Source organism: Cynocephalus volans, chromosome X, assembly GCF_027409185.1.
Source record: "Cynocephalus volans isolate mCynVol1 chromosome X, mCynVol1.pri, whole genome shotgun sequence".
Taxonomy (NCBI): Eukaryota; Metazoa; Chordata; class Mammalia; order Dermoptera; family Cynocephalidae; genus Cynocephalus; species Cynocephalus volans.
Window position 1 is genome coordinate 81,105,435 of NC_084478.1, and position 15,662 is coordinate 81,121,096.

The window sequence follows — 15,662 nt, forward strand, 5'->3', positions numbered from 1 at the left end:
TATTGTTTATCTTCCCCACTAGAATGTATGCTCCATGATGGGCAAGACCTTTATCTGTCCTATTTACTTCTGCATTGCCAGTGCCTAGAATAGTGCATGGCACATAGTAATGCCAAATACATACTTGTTGAAGGAATGAACACTGAAGTGTAAAATTAGCCTAGGAGTAACCAGGTTCCCCTTCCACTCCACCAGGTGGTATCAGAGAAGGCAGAGTGAAAAGCCAGGACTTTCCATCTCTGCTTGATGGCATGGAGACCCACCCACTGCTGTGTTGATAGAGGCCACATAGGGAGTAATCAAAAGGTGCCACTCCCATTGCTGGGCAGGGTGATATCAGTGGAAGTCTAGTGGGGAGCCTGAATTTTCACTCTTGCCCAGAAGTAATAAGGTGCTCCTCTTCCCCTCAGGGTGTCAATGGTGGCTGAGTAGGGGGCCTAGACTTTTACCTCGACCCAGAGGCAATGGGGTAGCGCCCTCCTCCCCAGCCAGCATGGTATCAGAGGAAGACTGCTAAAACAGAAGCTTTAAATAAGATCCAGAGCTTTATAACATCATACCTAAACTGTTCAGGATATAGTTAGAAAATTACTCATCATACCAAGAACAGGAAACTCTCAACTTGAATGAGAAAAAGACAATCAAAAGATGACACCATAGAGATGACACAGATGTTGGAATTATCTGAGAAGGAGGTTAAAGTAGCCATCATAAAAATACTTCAATGAGCAATTATAAACATGCTTGAAAGAAATAAAAATATAGAAAGTGTTGGCAAAGAAATAGAAAAAATAAAAATAAAATGGAAATTTTAGAACTGGAAAATACAAGTGAAATAAAAAAACTCAACAGATGGGCTCAATAGCAGAATGGAGGAGGTAGAGAAAAAAATCAGTAAGCTGGAAGATAGAACAATAAATTACCCAATTTGAACAAAAGACAAATAATAGACTGAAAAACTGAGTAGAAACTCAGGGACCATGTGGGATTATAATAAAAGATCTAATATTCATGTCATCAAAGTCCCAAAGAGAGAAGAGAAAGAGGGGAGGACTGAAAAAATATTTGAAGTTAGTAATGGCTAAAGATTTCCCAACTTTGGCAAAAGACATAAACCTACAGATTTAAGAAGCTGAATGAATCCCAAATAGGATAGATCCAAAGAGATCCATGCCAAGACACATTATAATCAAATTCCTGAAAACTAAAGAAGAGGAAAAAAATGTGGGAAGCAGCAGAAGAGAAACAAAGCCTTACGTATAAAGTAATTGAAAATTCACTGATAATTCAAATGACAGTGGATTTTCCATCAAAAACCATGGAAGCCAGAAGGAAGTGATATAATATTTTTCAAGTATGGAAAAAAAATAACTGTCAACCCGGAATTCTCCAGTGAAAATATTCCTCAGGAATGAAGGGAAAATAAAGATATTCTTAGAGGAAGAAAAACTAAGAGAATTTGTTGCCAGCAGATCTACCCTAAAAAAGAATAGCTAACGGAAGTTCTTGAAATGGAAAGGAAATGATAAAAAAAAAAAAAAAAAAAAAGGAAACGAGCATCAGCAAAGAAGAAAGAACAATGGAAAGAGTAAAAATATGAGTAGACATAAGAGATTTTCCTTCTCTTCTTGAGTTTTCTAAATTATGTTTGATAGTTGGAGCAAAAATTATAACAATGTTGTATGTAGTTCTATATGTGTATAGAGAAAATATTTAAGACAATTATATTATAAATGGGGGAGAGCAAAGGGACTTAAAGGTAGATAGGGTTTCTACACTTCATTCACACTGGTAAAATGTTGACACCAGTCATATCATGATCAAGAAGGATTTATTTTAGGTACACAAAGCTGATTTAATATTTGAAAACAAATCAGTTTAGTCCGCTATATTAAAAGGCTAAGGAAGAAAAGTCACATATATTTCAGTATTAGTATCAACTGATGAAGAAACAACATTTAACAAAATTCAACACCCATTCAGGATAAAAACTCTCCAAAAACTAGGACTAAAGAGGAGGCAGTGCCTCAACCTGATAAGGAAAATCTACAAAAATCTACATCTACAAAAACTTACAGCTAACATTCTACTCAATGGTGAAAAACAATGTTTTCCCTCTGAGTTTTGGAACAAGGCAACTATGTCTGCTCTCACCACTCTTATTCAACAAAGTACTGAAAGTCCTATCCCATGGAATAAGGCAAGAAAAGGAAGTAAAAAGCATAAAGATCAGAAAGGAAGAAATAAAACTGTCTCTATTTGCATATAAATGATGGTCTATGTAGAAAATCCCAAGGAGTCTACAAAGAAACAGCTAGAACTAATAAATGAGTTCAGCAAGGTCACAGGATACAAGATCAATAAATACAAATCAATTATATTTCTATACACTAACAGGGAACACATGGAAACCCAAATTAAAAATATAATTCCATTCACAATCACTCAAAGAAATGAGAAATACTTGTGTATAAAACCTTTTCAGGATCTGTATGCTGAAAATTACAAAATGCTGGTGAAGGAAATCAAAGAAAATCTACAAAATGAAGAGACATACCATGATCATGGATTGGAAGACTTGACGTAGTAAAGATTTCAATTTCCCCCAAATTGATATATAGGTTTAACACAATTCCTATCTAAATCGCATCAAGATTTTTTGTAGAGATAGACAAGATTATTCTAAAGCTTATATGTAAAGGCAAAGGAACTAGTATAACTAAAACAATTCTGAAAAAGAAGAAAGTAAGAGGAATCACTATGTGATTTTAAGATTTATTATATAGCTACAGTAATCAAGATTATGGAGGAATAGACACACAGATCAATGAAGCAGAAGAGAAAACCCAGAGAGACTAAGACATGTGCCTTGGAGTGAATGGGAATTTTGGAAAGGAAGGTGGCTCGATTTTCTGCCCTTCTACTGGACAGAAGTTTACACTGTGAGTCAAGGAATGATCTTCTTTTCAAGACAAATGGGAGCACCCTAGAATTATTTGAGGTACCTAAGAAAGGAAACAGCACCTGAGACATGTAAAATACTCACCCTCCACTCCCATATTTCCCCAGCAAGTGCAGTGACTAAATTTTGTAAACCAAGGATTGGGACATAAGGTCTGACGAAAGATTATTATCCTTTTCTTTAAAAAAATTAAACATGTATTACGTTTTTTCTGACTACAAAAGCAATCATGTTCATGGTAGAAATTTTGAAAAATACAGAAAAAGAATAAAGAACAAATAAAAATTACCCATAATTCCAATCCTAGATAACTACTGTTAAAGTAAACTACTTTGGTTAAAGTATCACATTTCCTTCTAGTGTTTTTCTGTGCACATCCACATACTCACTCACTCACACACACATTACAAAAATTGAGATGATACATGTACAAAATTGAGACTATATTGTATTAAACCATTTTGTATCCTATTTCTTCACTTGACATTGTGATCATGAGCATATTCTCATGTCATCAAATTATCTTTAAAAATTTGTTTTTTAATTGGCTGCTACAAATTTTTCCATGTATATGTACTATATGGAATTAGTACCATACCACAAATTCAATATATCAAAACAGTGTATATTTCTGTAAAACTATGACCCTTCCCCCAAAGCTTCCAATCCCAGTTGGTAACCAGTCTGGAAACATCAGAGTCATTTTTGCTTCTTCCTTTCTCCTTGATCTTCTAAAATTGAGCTACCTCCAAGTGCTGGTGATACTCTACATAACAGCTCTCAGCCATTCCTCCCATCCCACCACCACTGCTAGTCCGGGCCCTTGCAGGCTCACCCTTGGACTGCCATCACGATTCATTCCAAATATCACTGTATCATGTTGTGCTCTAATTCCAGAACCTTAAATGGCTCCCACTTTGCTATATCCCATGTGGACTACTCAGCCTGAAATTCAAGGGAACCTGCAATCTTCCCTGCCCCCACCTTTCTGAGTTTCCCTTGCTCAGGAGCATATCCCCAGTCTGATCTTTTCAAATCCTCCCAGCCTTCTGAAAGCAGTCTCCCTAAAGTCTTACGCCTCAGTTTCTTCTATGTAGCATCAGCTCTCATTATATTCTGATCTGTCCAAGGGGGTTAGTTTTGTCTCCTCACCTAGATTTCTCAACTGTTTATCAGAAGCAGGGACCATGTCATAAACTTGTCTTATATCTCCCATGGCACCAAGCACATGGGAGGCTCAAAAAATATGCACTGATTGATAGAGCTGGGCTTTAAAGTGGAAACACAGTCATATCTCTTAACATTAAACTGGTTCAGGGAGGGAATAGTGGGAAGTTATTGCTTAATGGGTACAGAGTTTATGTTTAGAATGACAAAAAAGTTCTGGAAATAGATAGAGGTGATGGTCACACAGTAATGGTGAATATAATTAATTCCACAGAACTGTATATTTAAAAATGGCTACAATGTCAAATCTTATGTTATATATATATTTTACCGAAATAAAAGAATAAATACATTTTAAAAATTAAACTGGACATCACAGAGATCCTCACCCAAAGTCATGCAAATTGCCTCAGGGTATCCTTCACAATCTTGTTCCAAAGTCCTTCCACGAAGCCCTAAAGCAAATGGTCAGTCTGTCTTTGGGACCAAGCCTGCCTTTCCACTTATCCTCATGGCTTCTCAGGAAGCAAAAGAAGGTGTGGAAGGAAGCTGAGTTTTCATGGTGTAGAGTCCCACCAGGCAGGAGCACTGCTTCAAGCTTGGGGCTCAAGCAGGCCTTGAACATGCCAAGACCCGAAGCCCCAATTACTAGCCCCTAGAAGGATGTCAGTCCCAGACTTCCGCCTGCCAGAGGGCCAGAGGAGGTGCTGCTTACACCCAGCACAATGGCTCTCCTGAGAATACTACTGGCAAATGTGCAAAGGTTCTCAGCTTAGGGCTATGGAACTGTAAATAGCGGACCGGGGCTGGTGGCCACAGTGCACGTCAGACAGCAGGAGCTGGGTGAGCTGGTTCCTTCTCCTACCTCTGTTCTTCTCTGTTCCTTCTCTACTCGGCTCAAAATGGAGCTGGAAACTCCAGATAACAGTATGGTGGGCGTGATGACAGCCATGGCAGGGGCAGGGGGTTAGGGAGGGCTAAAAGGCCTAGGTCAGGGGGGCCAGAATTTTGAGGGTTGCCCATGGCTGTCTTCCTCCTATTTCCAGGGAGACATGAGATTTCAGGTGCTTTGGATCAGCCACATGGAAGGAACTGGGTATGTAGTGTTGGGTGGGAGGGGTGTACTAGGGGTGACTGGAAAAAACAGATAGGAGATGATGAAGAGATTTGACAGGGCACCAGAAAGGCCAAAGAGCCTGACTCCAAAGCTCCAATCCAGACAGACCTTGGTTCAAATATCTGCTCCACTACTTATTAGGACAGTTTGTGGCACATAGGCTGTGCTTAGTAATTACTTGCTGAATGAATGAATAAAGGCAATCTTGGCCAAGTCATTTATCCTCTCTGAGCCTCAGTTTCCTCATCTGTAAGGTAAATAGTAGCTATTATTATTTCACCTGTGCTGTCTCTTCCCACATCTGCATCAGTTTGTTGGCCCATCTCCCCAACCCTGCATTGCAGAGGCTGCCTACTAAGCCTTCTTCATTAAGGGTCACAAAGGGCAGATGTGTACAAGGCCTTTCTCTTCCCTCTTGTGTCCATCCCATCCCCCTACTTTCCTCCTTTTCTTTACCTCCTGACCCCATTCTTTTCCCATCCCAGGCAAACTTGGGGTATAGTTCTGGGAACTCAGGGCAAGTGTTGAAACCTCTAGTTGCAACTTCAACTCATACTCACAAATGTTCAACTCACCCTCTTCCCTTTTCCCAGATGGTTGGGCCTGGGCTACAACATGAAGCTCTGAGCCCCCTAGGGGCCCCTACATGATTCAGCAGAACACCTCCCATCTCTACCCCCATTTCCCCTCGCAGAGCTAGCAGGGCTTGGGGAGCTAGCCCTCTCTGGGGATTAGTCACATCAGCACTGTTCTAACTCTGGAAGGTTCACCGTGAGCCAATTCTTCAGGAGTACTCAACCAGAGGAAAGGCAAACAACTTTGAGCATATGCAGATGGTGCAAGAATGATTCTACAGTAGTGGTCATGAGCTGGGCTGAGCCATCCGCTCTCTAACCCATACTTCCTTGTGAACAATGACACTTCCCTTCAAGATAGCCCATCGGCACAAGAAGAGCAATTTGTGGGAGCAAAACAGATCTTCCCTGTATAAAGCTAACAGCTTGAATTGACAATCCATGGTTTTATTTTTGTCTTTTTTTCCTCTCTCAGAAAGATAATGGGCAGTGAAGATGGGATAAGGTGAGGTCTGAATTTGCCTGTCCTTACAGTTATCCTTTGGTATGTGGAATGCATGTCTACAAGATGGACCTTCTCAGGTTTGACTTCCAATAGGCTAAAATCTCATTTTTTGTGCTTCCAAGGGATGTGGTGAGAAAGAGGAAAAACCTAAGCTCAAAGGCTGAACCATTTCAAGTGGACGTGATGTCTAAACTCCCTCTCATGGAGTGGAGCTGAAGCCATCCACTTCCTCATCCCCATCTCGCCTCTCCAAATCAATCTGCACCCCTCACCCTACTCTTTGCTTTCAGTGGAGTGGGGTTGGGGGAGGGGAGGCACGATGAGAAATGGCCAGCTTCTCTGAGGTTTTTATAAGCAAGAACAAATGACAGTCTTGTAGATGGGTTCAAGAAAATCTTTCAGAATGCAGAAAATTCAGCAGCCGTTCCACACTGACCATTGTCATGGCAACGTACTATCTGATGGCAGCATGCGTCACTAGGCTGGAGGGGCACAGTATCGGTATAGCAGGTTAGGCTGCCCATTTTTAGCAGCATTTGGACTTCGTTCGAGCCTCATTTCTTCTAGGTCCAGCTGAATTTCTTTTCGGTTCTGGACTTTGCTCTGCTGGTTTGTGTGGCCAGAACACAAGACTTTGTCAATATGAAAGGGATGGCTAAATGGAAAAGCTGAACATTCCTAGTATTCTATAGCCGCTCTAATTGCTGTCTGCCCTTCCTGGTTCCTCCTTACCCACTCTTCCTCACTTAGTTTCTCTTCTTCTCTGCATTAATTCTTTCCTTTATACAGCATTACCTCTCCCCCATCCAACAACTGTGACTCATCTACCAACCCCTGCACTCTCATCATATTCTTTTTCTTTTTATTCCCCCCCCCATTTTCTCATTGTAACAAACAGCATCCTAGAATCTTAGGGTTGGAAGGAACCTTAACAATAATTTAGTCTAATCACCCTTCCCCAGGGCAGGAGCCCCACTACAATATGACAGCCAAGTGATTGTCTAGCCTCTACTTGTATATCTCTAGTGACAGAGACCTCATTCCTTTCTGGGCAGCTTGTTCTACTTTGGACAGCTCTAATTGTTAGATAATTCTTTCTTCTATTGAATGATAATCTGCCTTTTTATAATATCCACCCATGGGTCCAGCTCTATGCCCTGTGGCCCCATAGATCCTGTCTACTTCCTCTGCTCTGTGACAGCATCTCAGAGATATGAAGTAGAGACCACATCTCCCTGAATCCTCTCTTTTCCAAAAAGCTCTGGCTCCTCCAACCAGACGTCTTGGAGCCGGCGCTATGGTCCTCTCCCCAGCCCGACTGACCTCCTGGAACATGCTCCTATTTGTCTAGAGCCCTTTTAAAGTGAGGCTGATACTGCATCAGCATCTCTGGAGGCTACCCTGCCCTGGTGACTCATACTGAGCTTTGCATCAACTAAAATCCCTAACTCCCTTTCAGACAAAATGCTGTTAAGCCAGGTCTTCCCCATTTTGAATGTGTCCAGTTGTTTCTGAGCATCCAATTCCTGGTCCATATGTTTTCTCTCAGTTTAATTTCATTGGGTTACAATCAGATTATTGCTTTAACCTGTTAGGATCTTTAAAATATCTTGACTTCCATGTACTTTCCGTGTCCTCTAAGATCTATTATTTTTTCGCCAACCCTCATCCTAGCCTCTTATTGTAAGTCTCTCTCTTTTTTTAACTTCTCAATATACATTGTAGTTGATTTTTGTGTCCCTTTACCCGTTCCTTTTTCTCCCCTCCCTCTCTCCCCTCCCCCCCACTACATCGTATCTGTTCACTTGTGTTAACAAGTTCAAGGAATTGTTGTGTCTTCTTCCCCCACCTCTTTATTTGCTTGTATATTTATTTATTTATTTATTTATTTATTTATTTTTAGCTCCCCCAATAAGTGAGAACATGTGGTATTTCTCTTTCTGTGCCTGACTTGTTTCACTCAATATAATTTTCTCTAAGTCCATCCATATTGTTGCAAATGGCAGTATTTCACTCTTTTTCATAGCAGAGTAGTATTCCGTTGTGTAGATATACCACAGTTTCCTTATCCAGTCATCAGATGATGGACATTTGGGCTGGTTCCAACTCTTGGCTATTGTAAATAGTGCTGCAATGAACAGTGGAGTCCTAGTTCTCTTCCCTTTGCATTTCCTTCCTTATGTCTTCTCCTGCTTGTCATTTCCATGTCCTCAAGAGCAAGATGTCAGCACTCTCTGGAGCTATGTGCCTGGGTACATGTGCAGGGAAGCAAGGGCATACCCCTATCTGCACCTACAGAGGTGTGAGCAAGTAGCTGCAGAGGCTTGTCTAGTTTCTCTGTTTCTATTGCTTGGTCTGTGCTCTACCAGGATTTAGAGCCTGGATGGGGGAATGGCAAGGTTGAGGGAAGAAGGATAAGAGAAGTTGGTCCAGGATCAGTCCCAAGGGAAACAGGAAATGTGTCCTGGGTCTGAGAGGAACAAGGGGAAACTAGGGCGGATCACTCGTGTTTATCAGGGCTGTGGCACAATGAGAAGGACTGGAAAAGGGCCAGGAATGGAAGAATTTTAAAGGCTTTAAAGGTTGGACCAGGGAGGAGGATTTGGTTAGGAAGAGAAAACTTGTGGGGTTGGTAGCCATTGAGAGGCCAAAGGGAGGTGGCTTGAAATGATAGGGTTAGGAGAAGGCTGAGGGATTTGGGACACCTTAGAAGGGGCAATAAGCAATGTTGTGAGTATAACCTTAAGGGTCTATGACTTATTAGCTTAGAACATTTTCTCCGGCCAAGGAGCCCAGGACATGGGTCCTTGCTATAGACTTGGCTGTTGTCATAGACTGGGCTCTGCTAGTGGATATGGACCTTAATGTAATGCTTAGCAAAGACCCTTGGGATGCACCATGTTCCCTCAGACTAACTCTGGCATAGGAAAGGCCTCACTTTTATGTTGGATTCTATTCTAATGAGGGACTCAAAGGTATGAGAACTGGTGCTATCTTGGACATTTTATGAATTAACATGAGAATTTCACTCTCTAGGGTGGGCAATACAATACCCTTGGCCTCTTAAATCTGCAAATAATCAGGATCCAAAAAAATACACACACATAAATACAATCTAAATTAAACAGGAAAGGGAGCCCCAAATACTAGAACAATGGTAGATGAAGTGAGTTGTGAAGCATCTGGGGTTGGGAGGGGCTCTCCTGCAAAGCTGAGGGTGCGACTCCAAACAGCTAGTGGCCAGTGTGATCAGGAGGGCGATGGCCTGATGCCTGCCATTTCCCCTCCACCCTGAGACTAGAATGATTCCAGGGCAGCCTCAGGGAAGGGAAGAAGAGTAGGGTGGCAGCCCCACCTCCAGTACTCTGGGTGAGACAGGGAATTCAATTCCAAGATGGTAGAACCCCTGACTACTCATCATAATTCCCCAATCTCTCAAGGCTCTATTGGACCAAGAAACCAAGCCTACTGGAATAGAATGTCTGCAAGCCCCTTCCCCACTCCAATGCCCCAAGTCTCAATCAACTTGAACTTCCCTCATCTTAAAGGGCATTTTACTGTTGGCCTTCTGAAAGCAAAAGGGTCTCAGGGCACACTTTAGAACTGGTTTTCTATTGGAGGTGCCTAAAGCCGAAACTTTTGTCCTTCTGAAGATGACATTAGCAGGCCAAATGACAATCCCAACCAGAAAGCCAGTGTAGAATTCCAACTACAAGCTGTCATGCTAAGAAGTGGTTTGCCTTCCAAGTCAGTGAAATGATTAGCCACTAAAAGACAAATGGTATTTGAGGAAGCCTCCAGTGATGGGCCACTGCAACTGGGTGGCACAAGGAGGGCAGGACTCGAGGGGTGGTGCTCACCTTTGATGTAGTTGAGGATTTGTTGGATTCGGTGGGGCTCATTGCGGTCTGGCCGGCAGCTTGGCGTGATTTCCAGCACATAATCAGGACCATATGCTGTGAAAAACTGCAAGGAAAAGGGAAAGGCTAAACAACAAGCTAAACCACATAAAACTTCCAAACCAAACCACATACAAACAGGGCAATCAAATAAACTCACCACTACTGACAAGGCAAGAGAGACCGAGCTGGGCAGAGCAGGATGATGCAGCAGGAGGCCCTGCCCTGACGCTATCACGTCCCACCCCTTGTTGCGACCTCCAGTGAGAGTCCACTGCTATATCCTTCAGCTTCCTGTTCAAGGGTCTGCTCAGGTCTCAAGCTTTCTCTCCACCTTCAGCTCTTACTGCCACCCTCTTCTCTAGCCACACCAGACTCATCTGTGCTCTCCCACATCATACCATGCTTTATCTCCCCTTAGGATCTTTGCCATCGCTCCTCCCCGGGGCCTACAAAGGCCTTCCCTCAATGCCTGCTGCCTGTGACAAACCTCCCTATCCTTCCAGGCACAGCTCAAATGTCACCTCCTTCAGAAAGCTGCCCTTCATTCTCCACCAACTCCCAGAGCATTCTGTTGATACCTCTCATATGGCTCTTGTTCAAATAGTGCTTGCCTGCGTATCACATGCAGGTCACTGTGCCAGCTGCAGTGGGGGCTATACAGATGGACAAGATCTCCTCTGGGTCCTCTAGGTACTCATAAGCACATTCTGCATTGGACAGAGATTTTTCAACAGTGACCAGACCTTCCCCACTAAATTATCAGCTCCCTGAAGGCAGGCAGCACCTGTGTCCTATTCCTCTCCTTGGTCCTCACAGACCATGGCAGCAGCCTATTCGTATTGGTTGCTTTAAATTTCCTGCCCCAGGAATGGCAAACAAGTCTAGTTTCTCTACTTCAGTTTTTCTTTCTCTGTAGTAGAGTTTATTTGTTTTTAAATTCAGGGAATCAAGATAAAGGTTTGTGGCTTCTATTTCTAGCTCACTAGATGACTCCTTGTGACCTTTGGTAAGTCACAATATCTGATTCAGCATCTCTGTTAGGGCCCACTTGGTGAAAAACACTCCATGACAAAGGGAATCATTCAATTGGGATGAGTCTTTGAATGAGAAATATTCAAAGCTACTATTTCTGTTTAGTTCTTAACAGAAATAGTATTTGTGCACACTCTCTGGAGGGAGAGCATATGGTCCTTAACATTATGTGCTTTCAATAGTGATATTGTTAGGTGGTAAGTAAACCAGGGAAATTCAAATTCCATGAAAAAAAAAAAAGGTACAGAGGGCATGAAAAAGGGATCTTGCTAGGTGTCATGACTTTGATGCCATTCAAAGAGCTTCTTAAAAATAATCCAGGGTATTGCCATTGTCACCAAATTACCCTTGTGAAGAGTCTGGAGGTACATCTGGCACTGTGGGAGATTTTGTGGAACAATCTCTAGGGATTCTAACGCATCTTTGTGGAATCCATGGGAGTAATTTGATGGGGAGATGGCTTTTGCACATCTATGACAGAAAACTCTACACATTTAATTAAAAGGAAAATGCTCAAGACTGTGCCAATGCTTATAATGTCCTGTGTTTATGTGTGTGTGTACTGATCTAGAGAGGGGCTTAGGTCCTGCCTGCTGGCGTTATTACTCTCTGATGCCTGAAGCCCCGAGTTCTGGAGATATGAGGCCTTGAGTAGAGATCATCTTTACCAAACCCATATGTGGAACAGACAAGAGGGGTTACCTGGGGGACACATCCAGAAACTAACAATTCCCCCATCATGGTTAAAGAAACTTGAGAGGCTTGTATTTTTAGCCAAAGAGGGTCCCTCAGTCCAAGCCTGAGGAACTTGTGGGCTTGGCTCTGGAACAGAAGGCTTCAAACAGGTGTGACGCTCTCTTCTTGGGCGGCCTCTTCTCCAGAGGGTGTCAAGTGGTACACTCTTTTCATGCATATGGAAAGACAGGCTGAGCTGAGAGAGCAACAGAAGGCAGCTGCAATGAAGCAGCGCCTCCAGGAGACCCAAACGCTTGGCAGCAAAGTGCTATAAAAATCAGAGGCAGGGGGCCTAGCTGAGGTATAGGAGGAGGGAGTGTACTGCCTCCTTATGCAGAGATGACACTGCTGATCCTCTGTCAGCAAGACACATCGTGAGGTATTTGCTTTGGGCTTAGTGTTTGGAATAACACGTCCTCAACTTCTGAGTGCCTACTGTGTGGTTACCCACACTCTCCTACTTCGGCGTCTTCTTTGTCCAAGAGCACACAGTTGCAAGATGGTCAGCTGGGGCCAGAACTGACTGCCCTGTGACAGAACTCAGCTCTACTTGGATTAAGCCTCCTGTCCTGGCTTCATTAGCACCTGGCTTTAACTAAGCCACACAGTGGGCAAAGTGTCATAAATAACCCATTCTCTGCTAAAGCAGGCTGGCTGCACCTAAGCCAAGTCTGGGTTTGTAAACTCCTCCCTACCTTTGCCAATCAAATATTATTCCCAGGTCTTACTTATTTGCACTATTCTTAAGCTAGGGGACTCAGATGGTTTAAGAAAGTCCCTATGCTGTGACATGGCAGCTGGCTGGCCCCGGCCTTGTGGGACTCTGTTTGGGGCTGAGGGAAGCAATAGGCACCAGGAAGTCATAGGATGTATCTAAAACAAAGGTGGTTCCCTGTTAAACCTCTCTGGCTCTGTCATGCCATTTCTGTTTCTTTGTTATATTATATTTTTGTTTTTGCAGTTGTTAAATCTTTTCTACCAGACTATGAACTCTGCAAAGGCAACAAATTCTGTCGTGTTCTCTTTGCATACCCTGTAGAGCTGAACTCAAGGCATCACAGGTTTTCCTTAAGTGTATGTTGAATTAAATTAATTCACCAGGGGTTTAGCTAGCTGTTCAATTAATTGTGTGGAATAATTCAGAGTCAACTTATAGCATTAACAGCTTTTCTAGACTCTTGTTACTGCATGATGAGGTGGAAAGAACACTGGCTTTAGAGTCAGGGAAGGCTGGGTTTTGGCGCCTAGATTTAGCTGTGAGCCTTGGGTGAGTTTCTTAAACTCGGTTTTGTCATTTCTACCAGAGGGATGATAAATATTGACCTAGTTGGGTTGTTAGGGACCAATGAGGTAATATCTATAAAAGGGCCTAGCACAGAGCCCAGCACATAGTAGGACTTTAATAAATGTGAATTCCCTTCTCCTGGGGCAAGAGACCTTGCCTAACTGTACCTCATCCATACTCTGAGGGATGCCGGGTGAGGCGGTTGGGGCTGAGATGTAGAAAGAAGAGCCTGTTGCTCCTGCCAGATCAAGCCTAGCAGCCCCAGTATCCCTCCCCACTTGCTTAAGCCATTAGCTCAGCCTAGGGCCAGTGGAGAAACTGACTTCTCTCATAGTTTCCTGTCCTACCGTCCTGCCACTTGTTACTTACTGGCGAGGTAGAAAGGAAATATGATCACGCAAGGCAACAGAGATGTTGGGGTGGAGGGATTTGGCCAGTACTGGAAATAGCTTGAAGCCCCACCCTGAAACTGCCCTCCAGCCCCAAAGAGGAAAGGAAATGGGCAAGCAGCAGTCCCATTCCCAGACAGGTGGAGCAGGGGATGAAAGAGGCCAGCCGCCTTTCAAGGGAAAACACTGGCTTTGATCTCACTAAAGGAAGGAGGGAGGTGCTAACCCCTCTCTGCTTTCCCTCTCAGCATTCCTTCGGCTTTCTGGGTTTCAGTTTATACATTTTTGAAGGGAACATGGTACTGGAAGAGGGCAAGCGGGGTATGAGGTGGGGCCGAGGGATGGGAGTTGAAGGTAAAGGCTACCTTAGGGCGATCAGTCCTTTCTTGACCCAAGTGTCAATGAATAAAGAAGTGTAAATGATTCAGCCGTAGTTCAGTTCAGCCCGGCTCAACTCCTTTCTTGCTCACTCCTTTCCAGCTCTTGCTCACACAATGCAAACAGCATACAACTAGGTATGTGGTCCAAAAGATACTCAGAAGAAGACTTAAGGTAGCTATTATTCTTCCATAATCCCATTTGGTCACAGGAAACCAAGCCACAAACCTGAGTCAGCTGATCCTTTTATTCTCACCTCAATATTTAGTAAGGACCTACTATGTGCCAGACTAGGTTAGTCGCTGGGGTACAAAGACAATAAGACATGTTTAATAGGAGGGATTATTAAAGAACAATGTGATGAGTGGTTTACTACTATTACTACTGCTATTACTATTACTAAAAGTAAAAGTAATATCAGCTAACATTTACTACAGGCTTATTATATGTCAGGCACCTAAAGTGTCTAAGCACTTTTTATGGATTGACTAACTTAATTCTCACAACCAACCCATATGGTGGGTACTATTATTGCTCCATTTTAAGATGAGGATCTGAAACACAGACGGTTGGATAACTTGAGAGAAATCATACAGCTAGTATATGTGGAGCTGAGATTTGAACCCAGGTAATCCTGGAGATCAACACTAGTTATAGGAGCCCATACACCATCCTAGAGGAAGTGAGTGTGGAGTAGGGCCAGCAGAGGGGTACGAAGGGTGGCAGGAAGGCCTTCCCAATAGAGCCTGAGCAAGACAGGGAGTGTGAAACAGAATGGCACATTTTAGGCACTGAAGTGGATTAGCTATGGTGAAGGGTAGGGCACAAGAACCAGGACACAAGGCTGGGCAGGCAGGCACGAGTTTCACAGCAGGCCTTGCTAAGGCATTTGGCCTTACCCTAGCCTAGAAGCTCCAGGAGGGCAGAACATTTTTTCTTCCCTGCTGTACTGCCAGTTCCCAAAACAGTGCTTGCACCTAGAAGGTAGTAAATAAATAGTTGTGGGATAAGTGAGTGGAAGCTTGGGGGAGATACTGGAAGCTTTTAAATGAAGGAATAAACAGCTGTGCATTGTAGAAGGAGAATGTACTGGAATTTGAGAGGAAGAAGGCAAGTAGGGACACCAGCCCAAAGCCTGGTGCCACAGCCCTGGGAAGTGGTAATAGGGCCTGAGCTAGGACAGTTGTGGGAGGAATGGAGAGACAGAAAAACTTCAAAGATAGCATCAATAGAACTAAACAGTGAATTGGCTGTGGGGAGTGAGGAAGAGGGGAGAGTCAAGGATTTCTGGCTGTGTGGGAGAAGCAGTAATGGGATGAGGGATACAGGCAGAGAGGGAGGTTTGGGGATGGGGTGTATGTGTGTGAGGGGGTGTTCAGTTAGCAGCGTGTTGAGGGTCAGGATCCTGACGATATAGTGGTCTGTATGATAAAGGAGGCCCAGGTGAGGAGAGAGGGTGGGCCTATGACACAATACGTGTTATAGATTTGGGAGCAAGGAACTGGACAAGATGGCCATGGCTGGAGGGGTGGGGGTGGATAGGGCTTACTGCGGAGTGAGAAGAGAAGAGAGGCAAGGAAAGAATCATGGGGAAGAGGTAGGCAGAGGGAGTGGA

The 15,662-nt window shown here is 43.4% G+C and overlaps 1 protein-coding gene across 3 annotated transcripts in view; it reads right to left on the reverse strand.

Annotated features, from left to right (window-relative positions):
- The window catches only part of HDAC8 (histone deacetylase 8), a 219,012-nt gene that overhangs the window by 12,633 nt on the left and 190,717 nt on the right, over window positions 1-15,662 (reverse strand). For all 3 annotated transcript variants that reach the window (XM_063083263.1, XM_063083267.1, XM_063083268.1), the window contains one exon: window positions 10,187-10,292. In XM_063083263.1, the coding sequence (XP_062939333.1) occupies window positions 10,187-10,292 (106 nt within the window). The remainder of the gene's footprint in view (window positions 1-10,186; window positions 10,293-15,662) is intronic.